The following is a 15,609-nucleotide window of genomic DNA, read 5'->3' on the forward strand; positions in this document are numbered from 1 at the left end:
GGTATATAGGTACTCTCAAAAAAAATTAAACAGAATGAAGAAAAAACCAGATGAAGGTGGGCATAAAATTCAGACTCACAGTATAATGCCAGTTGCATTGTTCGGCTCAATTTTTTAAAGGTTTTAACTAGACAGGTTATGTCTTTTATTATAGTAAAACTTCAGCATATGGCACTGCATTTAGAAACTATTTCAAAACTATTATACAGGCAAATGCAAGACTAATTTTTACTATATAATAATCTGCCATTATTTTTCAAGAATGTTGGAAGTACTACTAATAGACTGGCATTTATATGGCACTTTTTTAGCCTTACTAAGGCATTAGTGAATAAGCCACTTTTAAACATACATTCATACTTTGTTTTATTATATATACTTTGCAAATCATTCTACATTGAATTTATGGGTTAAATTTGACATATATCGTCAGAAGGATCGCAGATTGACCAGTGTTTGTTAAATAAGAGAAAAAGATGGTCAAAGTAAACTTTATTGTCATCTCTGCTATATACAGTTCAGTATATAGAGAGACGAGATGACGAGGCTCCAGTTCCATTCAGTGCAAAACAACTCAGGGAAGCTTAGGGAGCTTAGGGAATCTTGTGTGAAACTTTACATGGGATGCCATATACACTTTAAATGGGACAATGGTGACCATTTTCAAGTGGGTCTGTGAGACTGCTGAGCTGAATGGTTCTTGCAGAGACAGGCACCTGTTGAACTTTGAGGAATCCTGTTGAATCTCTGAACAGCGAAATAGGAGAATAGGTGTGCTCAAAAAGTGCTGTGAAAAAGTATTTTTTCCCTTTTTTTTTTTGCATATTTGTCACATTTACATGTTTAAGATCCTTCCATCCATACATCCATCCATCCATCCATCCGTCCATCCATCCGTGCTCTTCCGTATCAGGGTTCCAGTGGGGCTGGAGTCAATCCCAGCTACTAAATTTTACATTTAGACAAAGATAACCTGAGTAAATACAAAATGTAATTTTTAAATGATGACTTTGAGAGAAAACAATATCCAAACTGGCACAGCCCTGTGTGAAAAAGTAATTACTCCTTTTTGAACCATTTATTAACTTTGACAAACCATATGAATTGGAAAGAGTTCAGTTTCACTAGCCACGGCAAAGCCCGATTAAATGGTAAATGGACTGGTTCTTATATAACGCTTTTCTACTCATCTGAGCACTCAAAGCGCTTTACACAACTTGTGCATTCACCCATTCTTCTAAGTGCTTTATAGCTAACATTGACACACATTCATACTCCGATGGATGTATCGGAGAGCAATTTGGGGTTAGTATCTTGCCCAAGGATATTTGGCATGCAGACTAGGGGAAGCCAGGAATCAAACCACCAATCTTCCGACCAGTAGATGACCTGCTCTACCACCTGAGCTACAGCCACCCCACTGCCAGACCTCTTGAATCAAGAAGTCACTTAAATAGAATGTGTCTGATAAAGTGAAGTATGATAAATGGTATCATGAAGCAAAACATCATGCCAGAAAGAAGCTCTAGAAAAGATGAAAAACAAAGGCATTGGCATCAGTCTGTAAAGGGTTACAAAGCGAATAACAGTGAGATTCATTATCAACAAATGGAGAAAACTTGGACCGATATTGGTAGGCTGGCAACGTGTTGGAAGGTTCACCACTCCATTTTTATTTTAATAACCCCAAGTTGCTCTTGAATGCATCCATCAGAGCATGAATACATGTGAATGTTAGACAGAAAAAGTAGAAAAAGCATAGAAAGAAGATGCTTGTATGAATGGGTGAATGAGTAATGCTGTATAAAGCCCTCAGTTTGAGTAGAAAAGTAAGCATTCAACTAATGTGACCTACCTTTATAGTGAATGATTCAAACTAGTGTTGCATGATAGTCTTGACTCCCTTCTTGGTTCTGTTTCGGTTGCTTGGTTTTGTTGTGCTACATCTTGAAAAAAATTCTAGCAAGAAAACCTGCGTAAGACAAGTAAAATGGACTGACATTTGTATGTGCGGAAGCAATTATGTAATGTAAAACCTACCAATTGACCCTATGTGAAGCAGTATTTAGCCTTCAGTTATGACTAAAAAACACTGATTGCTTTTTTGTATTTGCATTGATTGGATGCTGTAGAAGTAGACACATTCTTAACCAATTACTGCCACCTATGTTCAATCACCTACACAGACCACTTTCAGAAACACAGGGTTTCATCAGAACCAGACTTGGGATTCTAAAAGAGATGAGTAAGAAAATTTATTTGTCTGAGAAGCATTATAAAATGCTCTGGGATGGCCCAGACACAGACTCAGAGACTAGACTGTAGCTGCACTTCAAATGTAGAAGACGACTAATCCTCCACACACGAGGGCATCCTGGTAAAATATTAAAGGATTTGTAGGACACATTATGGATGTGAGAACTATTTTCATAACAAAGACCAATTTTTGCCTATACCATCAACATTGCGGCCCCAAAATAGTTGTACAAAAAAACCTAAACAAACAACAACAACAACAAAAACCCCAGAAGATATCATCAAGATGTGTTCACAGTTTAAAAAAAAAACGAAAAAAAGTTGTGAAAAATTTAATTTCTTTAAGATATTTGATGAGGTTAAAAGTCAAAAGTTAATATTTTGTGTTTACTCAGGTTGCATTTTTTTATTTTATATTTAATCTGAATGTACATCTTAGCATGAGGATAGAATTTAGAATGTGTTTCACACAAAATTAAAGAAAGCAGAGGTGCGTGGAATCTTTTTTCTCAGCACCTTTGATCCAAACCAGTTCTAAAGATGTAGGAAAATATTCTCCTCCATTTCTCAATTAAACGTATGAGTACCTCAAAATTGAACGGACCTGAAAGTACTTGAGGGAACCGAAGGCAGAGGTTATACAAATGTGTATAAAACTAATGAAATTATAAAACACAAGATGACCATAACTATGAACAGAGCACAATAGTCAGTAAAGGTGGTAAGCATGTTATCCTTATAATAAAACAATACTGGGTGAAAATTAAATATCAATCCCAGGATACCCATTCTATTTAAAAATTGAACATAAATTCTTTATCTTATGTATGCATAACATTTCAATATCAATTTTTAGTACAATTTATTATAATAGATTTTATCATACATTAACAACTACAGCAGCTTTTGGCATCCACACAACAGAATTTAAAAAAAAAAAATCATGAAAAATTTAATTTTCAAGCTAAGGAAAGAGAAAGTTTGAAATGTAATTGTCTTAAAGATTTGGAGCAGGGAGCATACAGGTGAGGTGTGGATGGGCACATTTTACATTGAAACAAAAATGGCTTTTAAAGTATGTTTTCATACTTTTCACCAGTGAGGTCAAAATACTTTACAGTCTGTACAGTTCAGCACACTACAAAGTTTACAAAGCATGGAGGAAAATTTACATTTTTTAAATTTTATTTTATTTTTTTAAATAGAAAAAAATTGTCCGATGGGCTTCTGCGAAGGACCAAAAAAACATACAAACGTGTCACTTAAATCATTGTCCCTTTAGTTTTTTTGTTTGTTTTAAATCTGTCTACCACGTCCATAATCATTCTTTCATGTTCACATTCTCTATCCCATTCTTTCTTTCATTCTTTTTTTCCCATATTCCAAGTAAATTCCTATTACAGTAGGAAAATCATTCCTAACTGGTCTACACAGTGGGGTTAGAACTGACAATCCAGTTAATATTGTTATTCTGTTGGTCACAGTTCAGTGAGGTGAAATGGTGATTTTTTTTAAAAAATTACTGTTAATGTATATAGTTGTAGCAGTACCTAGTACTGCTGAAGACGTTTACCTTGCCCAGTCATAACAGAATCCTTTGCATCTTCTATCTGCACAACTGCTATGCTCCCACTGGTTGGTACTCTTGTGCTGTATAGCTAATCACACCTCAGTCTGTTGCTGTGAGTCCGTGATGATGGTCACCCCTCGATGAAGCTCATCCATACTGTCAAAGTCACTGCCATGTTCAGAGTCATCCAGCCCACAGGGGGTTGACATGTCTGAGGCTGATGATGCACCAACGGACAGTCTGATACTTCGGGACACAGAGTCATCAGTGTCCCCATTTCCTGGTGTTCGCCCACTCACTGAAGAGCTAAAAACTTCATTTGGCGCCTCCCCAGTGGGTATTTGATGGGGAGGTAGGTACTGGCTAGGGTGGAAATATGGTCTGGCATGCTGATGTCTTGTGCTCAGTGTGCTCTCCTTGGAAAGTGATGTATTGGTAGAAAATGGTGCATAGGGCTCAGTATAATCCTCACCTGTGGGCAGTGGAGGTGGCAGTTGGTCTTGATTAAGGAACTCTTCTTCGTGGGGAGGGAGATAGTCACTGTCGATGTCATAGCCCCCTAGATAGTAATCTGACTCCAGTTCTCGAGTACTTTCGCTAAGGCAAGGGGTCGAGCCTGCTACTTCGTTTCCATGACTTGCCTCGTAGCCTGGCACCTCTTCAATGTCTGAGAGCCTCGGGCTTGGCATCCAGTCTGATGTATCCCAGTGATATGCTAGACGGTAGAATGGGAAATGGTTAGCAATAATCTGAACTGTAAAAATGATAAAAATTAATTTAAGAGCAAACACTCCAATGTGGAATTGGAGCACGGAAACATGCCTTCAGTAAGCCCCAGATGGGCGTGGTAACATCAACACTACATGGAAGTGTTGAAATTCAGCAATAGGACAAGACATAGTCTATACAAAAAACCTGTTAGGTCTGGCATGCACTTTGCAGATTGGTGTTACAAATGTGACAGCATGCTCAACTTCTTGAAGAATTGGCAGCACACAAGCCATGCAGTCCTTCCCCCAAAGAAATAAATTAAATGACAAAACAAACAATAATAACAAAAACAAAACTGTAGAAATCCATTCAGTTCAGTTAGAGCATTATAACATATCTTGTAAATTATCTGCAAGGAAGTTATTTAAAAATGTCCTTCTCTCTCTCTATCCATCTATAATGATATATTCCATTCCATATAAAGTATATTCCATGGAAATCGTTTTAGTTTGGGGGATTTTCAGGACACATTTGGACAAACACAAACATACACACATTCTGATGGATGGAATTGGGGTTCGGTATCTTGCCCAAGGAAACGTTTACATGGAGGAGCTGAAGATTGAGCTGAATCAAACTATTAGTTAGTAGACAAGTAGCTCTAATTTCTAAGCCACAGCTTTGCACAAGGGGAGACCATTGCTGCCCCGAATTTAATATGGAAAAAGTGAGTACAGATCAAAATATCAACATTTGAGATTTATGGGGCAGATTTGTAGAATAAATTACTAAAAAAAGATTATTTGCCACTACAGTATGTCATTAACCTGGTGCTCTCTCTTCCCGAAAGTATTAAGCCCTATTCCAGCTCTTAAACTGCACGTTTCTAATAAGCATTTACTTGCCCCACCAATCTACCACATGCTTATTATTATGTTGTTTCTATTCTTTCTCTGTGCTTGTTCTTTGCTTTCCTGTCAGTCAGTGGCAAGATCAGAAGGTCAGAAAGGTCAGAACTGGTCAAATAGCTGTCTTGTCCACTGGGGATTACTGGGTTTTTCTATAATGTAGGCTTTGTGTGATCTGGCTCTTAAAATAAAAGCAAATTTAAATTACTTTACGGACTAAGGACTAAATATTTGCTTGTCCAACCACTGTCACAATTTCCATGGCATACACTTCCATTTACTATGTATGTCCAGTGGATTGTTTGATCTTAAGGTCAGCTTTCATACCTGAAATCACAGCAAGACATATACTTACCTAGACTGGTTAATTGTTTTAATGGAATGGAATTTCTTTGGATTAAGACAAACTTCCTGTCTCACTTCAATACATCGTTTTGAATACGCTTTCCCATGGTATCAGTAGTCCTCTGGCATAGCATAAATAGTCATTCTTATCACTTAAGTTTGGCTTACTGAAAGAATAATTGACTAATGACTCTAAAAACTGAATCCAGATTTCATTTAAAATAAGTGAGTTTAAAAATGCCAGTGAAACACAAAAAAAGATTTCCATGCATAAAAACAGAATACAAACAAAACTTAATGGGAAAACTTAATAACACAAGAACTGGTACAGTAGGGTGGAAAGTAGAGTGGCCACCACTGTGGTCACCACCAGCGCAGCACAAGACAAGCTGTGGAATAACTTATCTATACAAAGCTTTGACCAGAGAAGGAGATGAGGAATTTACCACTGACAAATATATGGCTATAGGGGTACAAAGATACAGCAGGTAGACAAAATAATTTCAGTAAGAACCATTTGTTTCTGATTTCGGTTTTAATTTTAATGCAGACCATTTATGAGGTCTGTCCCTGACTATACACCTGATAGATACACCATAAAAACAACTGTTGGGGAAGCTTCTTTTATGTCAATGTTCCTCCACAAATGTGCTGATGGTATATAAAGTTGTCACTGGAAACTGTTTCGAAAAGGGCAGTCAAGCATAACACTGGAGAGAAGTGTTATTCTTGTTATTCCCAAATGGAGAAGTGCTGAGGCAGGCAAAGTGAACGATAAAAAATGTTTTATTGGCTGATCCAAAAATTAAAAGAATTCCAGAATTCAAAAAGGTGAAACAACAAAAGGAATATGCAAACTGACAGTCAGATAAAAACAAAAGGAAACCGTTTTTTCTCACTACTGTTGTTTTTGTGCATTCTCATCTCTTCTGTCTTCCATACTCCTCCTGTGACCTGGAAAGCAATCTCAGTGCACCTTTTAGAAATAATAAAATGTATCTGGAAGACAGAGGAGAGAGAACACTGCAAAGGTGTATCCTGTATGAGTATGTAGCTCACTTAATTGTGTAAAAAAATATTTGTTGTAAATGAAATATATACAAATCAAATATGCACTATGAAAAATGTCTGAACCTTTTTGTGTTGACTGTTGATGTATTTTATTTATAGCCTACAGCATATTTAAACAACAGAGGCTAACCCAAATGCTTTTGAGACAGGCACATTTACATACTTATTAAAACTAGGTTTCCAAAAAAACTAGTCTTAATATAGACAAAAGGCTGAAAGGTGGGTTTTGCTGCATTCATCAGTTGTTGTGGAAAATAAAAATTCCAAGGATTTAGTGGTCATTAAAATGTGTTCAGAATTTTTAAATTCATGGTGATTCATCAGACACACTGCTCTCCCCCACATTTGCTGCCTTTATAAGTTAAAAGTATTCAAACTCAGTTGGTACTTTACCAACAGAGAAACCTTACTAGGTATTGATCGAGAAAAAAAGTTGGAGTATCGCAGAGTACTGCCAATAGACAGTCTTAAGTAAATATTACTAATTCAGAGGAGAATGTGTTCAATGACCACTCACACAAAAAAATTCATTCTGCATAAATTCAAAAACAAAAACTTAAATCTATTTTGTAAATCTTGGTCATGCCATGATTCAAACAAGATGACTATCCATGTACATCCTTTCTCACTCATTGGCTAACAACCTTGCAGTGATAGCGTCTTAGCCAGTGAGCAACCAGTTTTACAGTCAGACTCATCCGTTCTTACCAAGACGGTGTGGAGGCAGATTTCTTTTCTCATGTATTAATCACATATTTAATCATATCACATTAGTTTAGTAATATCACTTTCTCACTTTACTATAGTAAGAGCACTCCTGTCACCAGTTTGCATGCATGTGGAATGTTAACACAGTGAGGCCATTGTAATGGCAGACGTTAAACAGATAGTGGGACTCCTTCTCCTTATCAGGGATGTAAATCCTTAGGCGATGGCCAAGCAGAAAACAAGCTCATAATTCTCTCTGTGAGGGAGAAGGTATAGCCCCCCCATGAGAGGGGCCAACATATAAGAGTTTGCGTTCTTTGTCTGTGTCTGTATATAAGATGTAAGGGCGGTGGCCACAATTCAAAGATGATCCTAGTGTTTCACTGGGATGCTCTCTCCACATTGCAATGTGTTTATTAAACCTGCTTCAAATCAAGCTCACTGGGTGTGTTGCAGGTTATTGTTAAAATTTCCACAACAAGGGCAATGGTGGAAACACTTTACAGGGTTCAAACTGAACTTCAGAAACCAACGGGCGATGTCACTATAGTACGTCCAACTTTTGGAGGGTAAAACACAGAACAGCCAGTCACAGCCATTACAGGCTTAATTAGTTAGCAAGCTAAGAAATTAATCTTGCTTCATCTTTATATCACTCTGACCATATTAGTTCTAGTTATTGTCACACAAAGAAATAAAGCAATAAAGCTAATTTTATGTTCAGTCCTGCATTTGGGCCCTGCTCTGCCTGCCACAAAGCAGTTTTATGACAAATCCAATCATCAATATCTCTGTTGTTACGCAGTAAATAGATAAATAAAAATAAGAGCATTAATAGCTTGTGAAACTTCATTTTCCAAAATGCACGAAATAGAATCAATCCAAAATGTAATTGATGCATGCTAAATCATCCAGCTAAGACAATCCCCCCAAAATTGATTCTGTTCATCTTGACATAGCATTTCAGTGAGAGAAAAATTGGTCCACCCCAAGGATTTGGTCCACCAGCACAAACAGAGTAATATTGCCATGGGCCCTGTGTCTACCTGGTTCGCCCAATGAGACTGTGGAGGCAAACAAAGACGACACAAGAGCTCTCGATTCTCACTCCTGGTTTATCCTTCATCACAACACAACTGAACACTGGCTGTGAGTGGAGCCCATGGACGCAATGAGGTGCATGAGCATCGTGCCTGACGAAAACAAACAAGAGGAGTCCAACGACCTTGGAACAAAAACATCAGGTAGGCAATGATGCACTGGGCCAGGAACAGTCCAGAGCAATCCATTTTGCAAGAGAATTTGTAAGTTTGTCCGATGTTGACTTACTAATTTTGGTCCTGAAGCCAGTCATTTCATCAAGTTTGGGCTGCGACACCTTTTGTTGGTACTCGAACTGGGACTGCTAGCGCTAACAGCTCTGACAGTTTCTGCGCTCACTGTAAGTGCTTCAGTGGTATGCAAACTCCTTTTTGCACAGTTTGCACAAAAACATGCTTTTATCAAGGCTTCCCTCGGGTAGTCTTTTGAAAAGAAATGTGCCTCTGACCAGTCCTACCAACGCACTTTATTCTGATTCTTCCATTTTTGTAGCTCTGATGTGTGCATCAGTGTAATCGGTATACCAGGAAATTGACAAAAGCCCCCCTTTGCTTGGAATGCAAAGTGCGATTAAATGCATTATTTTTTTAACATGTTATTTTTTTCAATTAATTAATCGCAATTAACGTGTTAAATTCCCACCCATATATCAAAAAACCTGCACTGAAGTATTTCATTTGTTTTAAATATCACTCCAGTTAAATTTCTGACCATTACTGCCTACTCCAGCTGCTTTTATCCTGAACTCCCCCCCACACCAATTAATTTATTGATATACCACTGAACTTATTTTAGTAGAACAAGAACAGAATAAATAAATATAAATATCTCAGTTTTGAATCACAAATACAGATATAAACTGAAGCCACAAATTAGTTAAAAACCCAATCTATGAAACAAGTGTGCAAATATCACAATACTGCAATAATACAAATCATGTGCAAACATTTAGGCAGCCAGATGTATCTGAGGGCAGGAACAATCAAAGTACACAAAGAAGGTGCTGTATTTCACACTATTGGAAACATTTATCTTCACTTCACAGGTAGCCCATACTGAACTTTGCACATCTATGGCGACCTACCGCATCCCAGAATGCATGGCAAGGTGTACTTGCAATGTACACCTGTTAGTTGGGTTCCAAATAGCAGGTGCTATTACTTTAGCACACACCACACAGCTTTCTCGTGTGGTCCCAGCATCCTACTCAAATAGGGGAAGCATGACGATGGAGATCAGCTGCGTTGGTCAGCCTCCCCTGACACCACATTCTAAACCCACTCCTCCACCACCCCCCTGTAGTTGAGCCACAAACTACAAACCGCCACATCATTCTTACTTAGACTTGCTGTGTCTCTTGCTTGATTCAATGTGTACTAGAATACTGCTGTTTTGTCTCTGGCACAGGAAGTGCTAGATTTGTGCCTGTTTTTCTTTTAAGCAATTTTAAAACTCTTCCACATATCTGATTATCCACTCTTTTTGTTAGTTTCAAAATATCCAGTCTTAATTTTATTATCAACATCATTCTCCATCTTGCCAACAATCTTAGGACCCACTGTCTACTTTTAGCTGGCCGCTCCTGCCTGTGGCAATGTCAAAACTGACCACTCCCACAAGATTTGTGTTAATGCAAGACTTATATCGTTCATATATTTGCTGATATGCTGGTAAATTGCATGTATTCTAATATGACCCATACCATGCCAGTTTTGATACAATGCTATTTAAGCTGATTTTATTGAGAACATTTTATTTTGTCTACTTGCTGCAGGTAGATAAATGAAAAGATGAAGAGACAGGGTGTGGTAAAAGAAAGGTGGGGGGTCGGTGGGCTGGAAGTCACCTCTATTGAAGGTTTGACCTTGGTCCATATCTGACACTGTCAGATGCAGAAAACAACAAGACACAAAAGTTAATGGCCAGCACTGTGCCATTTAAGGGCAGCTATATGCAGGAATTTAATTCTATCCTGATTAACTTGCTATAAAATAGTGCAGTAGGGACTAGGATCCCATTAGTGCAGTCATCTACTGCTGACCAGTTGGAATGAAACCCTGACAACCTTTGGCTTAATAAGTCACAATAAACTCAATAAACTGATCTAATTACAGTAGGTAGGAGTGTCTGTTAATGAAAGATAAAGTATGCTCCACATAGCAAGAGGACATTCAACTTATAGCTTATAGCTTAGACACGTCTTTTAGTGAAATACGTCACTTGCAAGATTGAAATTAGCAAAGAATGGGAGAGTGAGAGGAGAGACACAAAGTTGATAAGACATGGTACCTTCACTTTCGATTGTGTCGACTGCATCATTTACCAGTCGAATGACGGTCACTATGGAGGCTTGCAGAGAGAGAAAAGGAGCAGATATATAACATATATCTGAAATATAGGCATTCAGATTTGAAAATGCTCATCGTGTTGTCGGTCAAGTGTGTCCTCATGACCGAGTAATTAATTATGGCTGCCCACTACTTTCTCTGATCTCTGCAGAGGACTACCTCACCTGATTACCTGCTGTTTTAATGTTGGGAAGAAAAAGACACACTGCCAGACAAAGAAAATTTATAAAAGCAAAGAAAGTCATGTGGGAACAAGACATAAAACTAACATTCTTCTGCTTCTTGCCAGTTTTGCCAGATAAAGAGCAGGTGTGTTAACACCTGTCTTTGGCAAGCACAGGAAAGAAAATGGCAAAATAATTTGTACAACTGGGGAAAAAAATTCCAGTTAATTAACTGATGATTTTAAACAATGTAACTAGCATTTCTGAAGAATTACCATTCTGTGAAGTAAAATTAAAAATGTACTCAGAGGAATCTGTCTGTAAAAAAACAAACAAAAAAACAACAACACAAAAGCAAAATACACAACTCCTTCACAAAAGCCACAACTACCAATAAAAGTTTGGAAAGCCACCAAAACTCCTTAGCTTGTCTGTGAATGATCTGTCTCACCACTTTTTATATCTTGGAATATCTATCCCACGATTTCCTACACTCAGCAGCGGGTCACCATACGATGTCGCCTCCCATTTAAAATTCTGTATACTTGGAAACATTCTTGTTTGAAAGAAACAATGAACAGCCATATAAAAAAAGACATATTACATTTTCATTTTATGGGACAATGCAGATGACGGTTTAAGTTTCAGTGACAAAATATTATCCATTTCTTTTCATTCTCCTCTCATCTCCTGTCTTGTACTCTGACATATACCCATCATTGCCCTCTCTATCCACTGCTACCCACGCTGACAGTGTCTTTCGGTATTTTTATCGGATTATTATTGGTTTTATTTGTTTTGTATAAGAATATTCAAAAATATTTCAAAAGCATTTTGTCCCACAGGTGAAACCCAAATGTGATGGGCTGGTTTTGCATGGATAATGGTGAGCAAAATGAATAAAAAGAAGAAAGCAACTCCTGTCGCAACCAAAAGTTAAACAAAAGCAAACTAGAGTATTCAAAGAATCATGAAGCACTTTTCTAATGGGTGTGTCTTACCATTGTCATCACAAGAATCAGACTGAAAGGAGCTCAGTGACTGGACCTCTGAGTTACTGCCTTTGTTGCTTCCTGAGAAACATGTTACTTCTTCTGCCATGTCGTCTACCTTACCTGTAGGAAAAAGTCAGGGGGTAAGGGAAGAAGTAAAGCAAGCACAACTCTGTGTATGTTATGCAAAAACATTTATTAAGACATCATATTTAGGTAGTGCCTTCAGTGGCTCCAGTTGTAACTGATAGTGTACCTGTCCTACAGCCTGCATTAAAAAAAAACATACATCTGGGATTGTTGACTGAGCAGCAAAATACAATTTAATGTTAGTACAAAGCTTCTATAATTCATGAATAAACCTGCAGAGTAAACACTGCAATGCCTCAGTAAACCAAGAGTGACTTATTCTAACTAGGAGACAAATTGTATAAAATTGACTCACACTCATCATTATCCCATGGGCTCTTGCATATGGAGTCACAGTCTGAGCGACATGGTGACACTGGTGGAAGGTTGGGGGCCACGCTGCACACCACCACCCCTCTCCTAGTGGTTCCTGAAAGGATCCTTGGTGACTCAGGGTGAAAGGTACTCATCTCTGTATGTTCCACACTGCGTCCATCTGCCATCTTCTCTAGCGTGGAACGTGGGTCTCCTTGGAAACAGGGCGTGTATGCCATGGGTCTCACAGGGACCTGTGGAGGTCCCATCATCCCACCCCCTCCCAACATGGCAGACTCCATACCTGGCTCTGAGTACAGGTTGAGAGGGTCTCCTGAGGTGCAGTGTAAGGTCTTAAACTGAACACCATTGGCCTTGTTAAGGAGTGCTGCAGTGGCTGGGTCCTGCACCAGAGATAGATTGTTCCGCGAGTAGTTTTTCTGGAAGACCTTCTTGCGGAATGCAATGAAGAGGATGATGAGGGTGATGATGACAAAAAGTACGACAGCAATGCCAATAAGCTCCTCCCTACCAACCACAGCATGACCAGCCTGCATGTCGGGGACAACAACAGGCCTCAGGCCACAGCGCTGACCCACAAAGCCTGCCGTGCAGTTACAGTAGAAGGAGCCGTGAGTGTTGATGCAGGTGCCACCATTCTCACACTCCCCCTCTGGATTCCTGCGGTCACATTCGTTCACATCTTCCTCACAACTGCAGGATAAAAGGATGGAAATAGAATGGAAGAGACCAGTGTGAAAAGCCTGTCAATAAAGAAAAAACTGCACAAGTATGTATCCATATGCAGCCTCACATTAATCCCTTTCTCTGATGTTTGTAACCATCAACATATTATAGTGTCATTTATCTTCTAATAAAATCAGAGAGAAGAATGTGTTAAAAAGAGAAAGAAAAAAAGAGTCATTTCACCTATAATTAAAATATATGAAAAGGGAAACATTTATGCAGCAAAAACATTTTGCTTTCAAAACTACAGACTCATCAGTTCTCAAAGATATAGTATTTGAACAACAAATTATGTGACATGACAGTGCTAATCTAATCTATAAAGGAGACATGATGTATTTTATAGTAAAGAAAACTTATTTGATCTGAGGGACTGCTTTCAAAAGGTTTAAGGATTGAAAACTTTCCAAAATACAAAATTAAATATAAATAGACTAAATTATTAATAAAATATGTAAAATAATATGTAAAATGTTTAAAAATATATATTTTAAAAAATTATAAACAAAATATGAAATTTTCCAAAAACAAAATTGCCCTAAATTGTAGACACCAGGTGACCACTTTCTAATCTGTGGTCACCCTAATCTCTAGGCTGTGAGCAGAGTTACACTTAATAACCAAATGAAAGATACTGCACTAAATGTTTTATGTTTGTCTGATAACTGTTGGATTTGATCATTTGTAAACAACCATTATTTTTTTCATTAGAATATAGATCCAAACTTTGGAATTTTTTTGTTAATGTGACTGTTCAGTGAGCAGCAATCGACCTCCTCTACACTAGGATCTGAATGCAGAGACATTGCTGTGACTCAGCTGTTCATAATGGTGCATGCCAGGTTTGTGTGTTTTCACTCAGACTTACGTCAGGCCCCTGAAGCCTCTCCTGCAGCTGCAAAGAAATGCATTGCCAATGGGCTTACACACACCGCCGTTATGACACGGGTTGGGAACACATGCTGTTATCTCCATCTCACAGTGCCCCCCAGTGTACTGGGGTTTACAACTGCATGAGAACCCTGGGAGACAGAGAAAGTGTAAGACTTCATTAAGAACAGATCACTTCTTTTAATGTACAGCACTCACTTCTAAACAATCACACACACAATTTTGACCTAAAATAATATAATTTTTAGATTGAGCACTACAGGACTCATTAAAGGTGCTGGGGGCTGGCTTCGAATGAGGTGGGGAGCCACATTATTGCCCAGACTGCCCTGCAGTCATGTATATTGGTCCCATGCCTCACTCTCCCCTCCTGGCTTTCATTTGATTGCAAACCCCCTAATCCCTCTATATACTTAGATAATTAATTAATTATTAATAATTTATTTATATATACACACACATATTATACAAATAAATAGGACAAGTGGGGGGGGGGGGGGGGGGGGGGGGTTTAGATCCAGTAGTATAGAAGACGTGACTTGTACACATCTTCACAAAAGTGCAGAAAAAACAGACCCAGGGGATAGCCCCACTCCCAAAAAGGAAAATATACCACCAAGTGCAATATTTCTTACCTAAAGCTGAATAAATATATCTAATATTTATTAACCCTGATTTCACAGGGGAGTGAACTACTTGGGTTGAAAACTATTTGGTAAAAGCATCCTGGGCCTAGCTACGCAACATTGATGTAGTTCGTACTTAAATGGTGGGAGTGAGCAGAGTTAATGCAGAAAACTCATGCAAACAAACACACTCTAAACGGGACCAGGGACCCTTGTTGCAGAGCAAAAACAACATGCTTCAAGAGATCCACCATCATCCCTGTGCCCAAGAACAACAAGCCCTCATGCTGGAATGACTACCGGACAGTTGCACTGACTTCCTGCACACCACCCTTAGCCACATGAACAAGAAACAGGGTAACTATGTGAGACTGCTGTTTGTTGATTACACTTCAGCGTTTAACACAATAGTGCCCGGCAGACTGTTCACAAAGCTGAGGGATCTAGGACTCAACAGCCGTCTGTGTGCATGGGTGTTTAACTTCCTCACTGGCAGAACTCAGGTGGTGAGGGTGGGTAGGTGCGTCTCCGACGGCATCACCATCAACACAAGAGCGCCACAAGTGTGTGTACTCTCGCCACTGCTCTACTCCCTCTATACTTCAGACTGTATGGCCACTCATGGCTCCAATACCATTGTGACGTTTGCTGATGACACAGTGGTGTTGGGCGCCAACTCCAACAACAGAGACTACAAGCCCATTATCATCAATGGAGTTCCAGTGGA

The 15,609-nt window shown here is 38.7% G+C and overlaps 1 protein-coding gene across 5 annotated transcripts in view; it reads right to left on the reverse strand.

Moving 5' to 3' along the window:
- Positions 1-349: 349 nt before the first annotated feature.
- Positions 350-15,609, reverse strand: part of fat3a (FAT atypical cadherin 3a) — a 163,957-nt gene continuing 148,697 nt past the window's right edge. For 2 of the 5 annotated variants that reach the window (XM_087841745.1, XM_087841735.1), the window contains 6 exons: positions 14,234-14,387; positions 12,620-13,332; positions 12,184-12,297; positions 10,960-11,019; positions 10,517-10,552; positions 350-4,541 (listed from right to left, as the gene is read on the reverse strand). In XM_087841745.1, coding sequence (XP_087697871.1) covers positions 3,919-4,541; positions 10,517-10,552; positions 10,960-11,019; positions 12,184-12,297; positions 12,620-13,332; positions 14,234-14,387 — 1,700 coding nt within the window. In that variant the 3' untranslated portion in view covers positions 350-3,918. The remainder of the gene's footprint in view (positions 4,542-10,516; positions 10,553-10,959; positions 11,020-12,183; positions 12,298-12,619; positions 13,333-14,233; positions 14,388-15,609) is intronic. The other 3 variants (XM_087841751.1, XM_087841750.1, XM_087841737.1) reach the window with 2 other exon arrangements.

The sequence above is a fragment of the Neolamprologus brichardi genome, chromosome 1, assembly GCF_056152115.1.
Source record: "Neolamprologus brichardi isolate AB-2024 chromosome 1, ASM5615211v1, whole genome shotgun sequence".
In the NCBI taxonomy this organism is placed as follows: Eukaryota; Metazoa; Chordata; class Actinopteri; order Cichliformes; family Cichlidae; genus Neolamprologus; species Neolamprologus brichardi.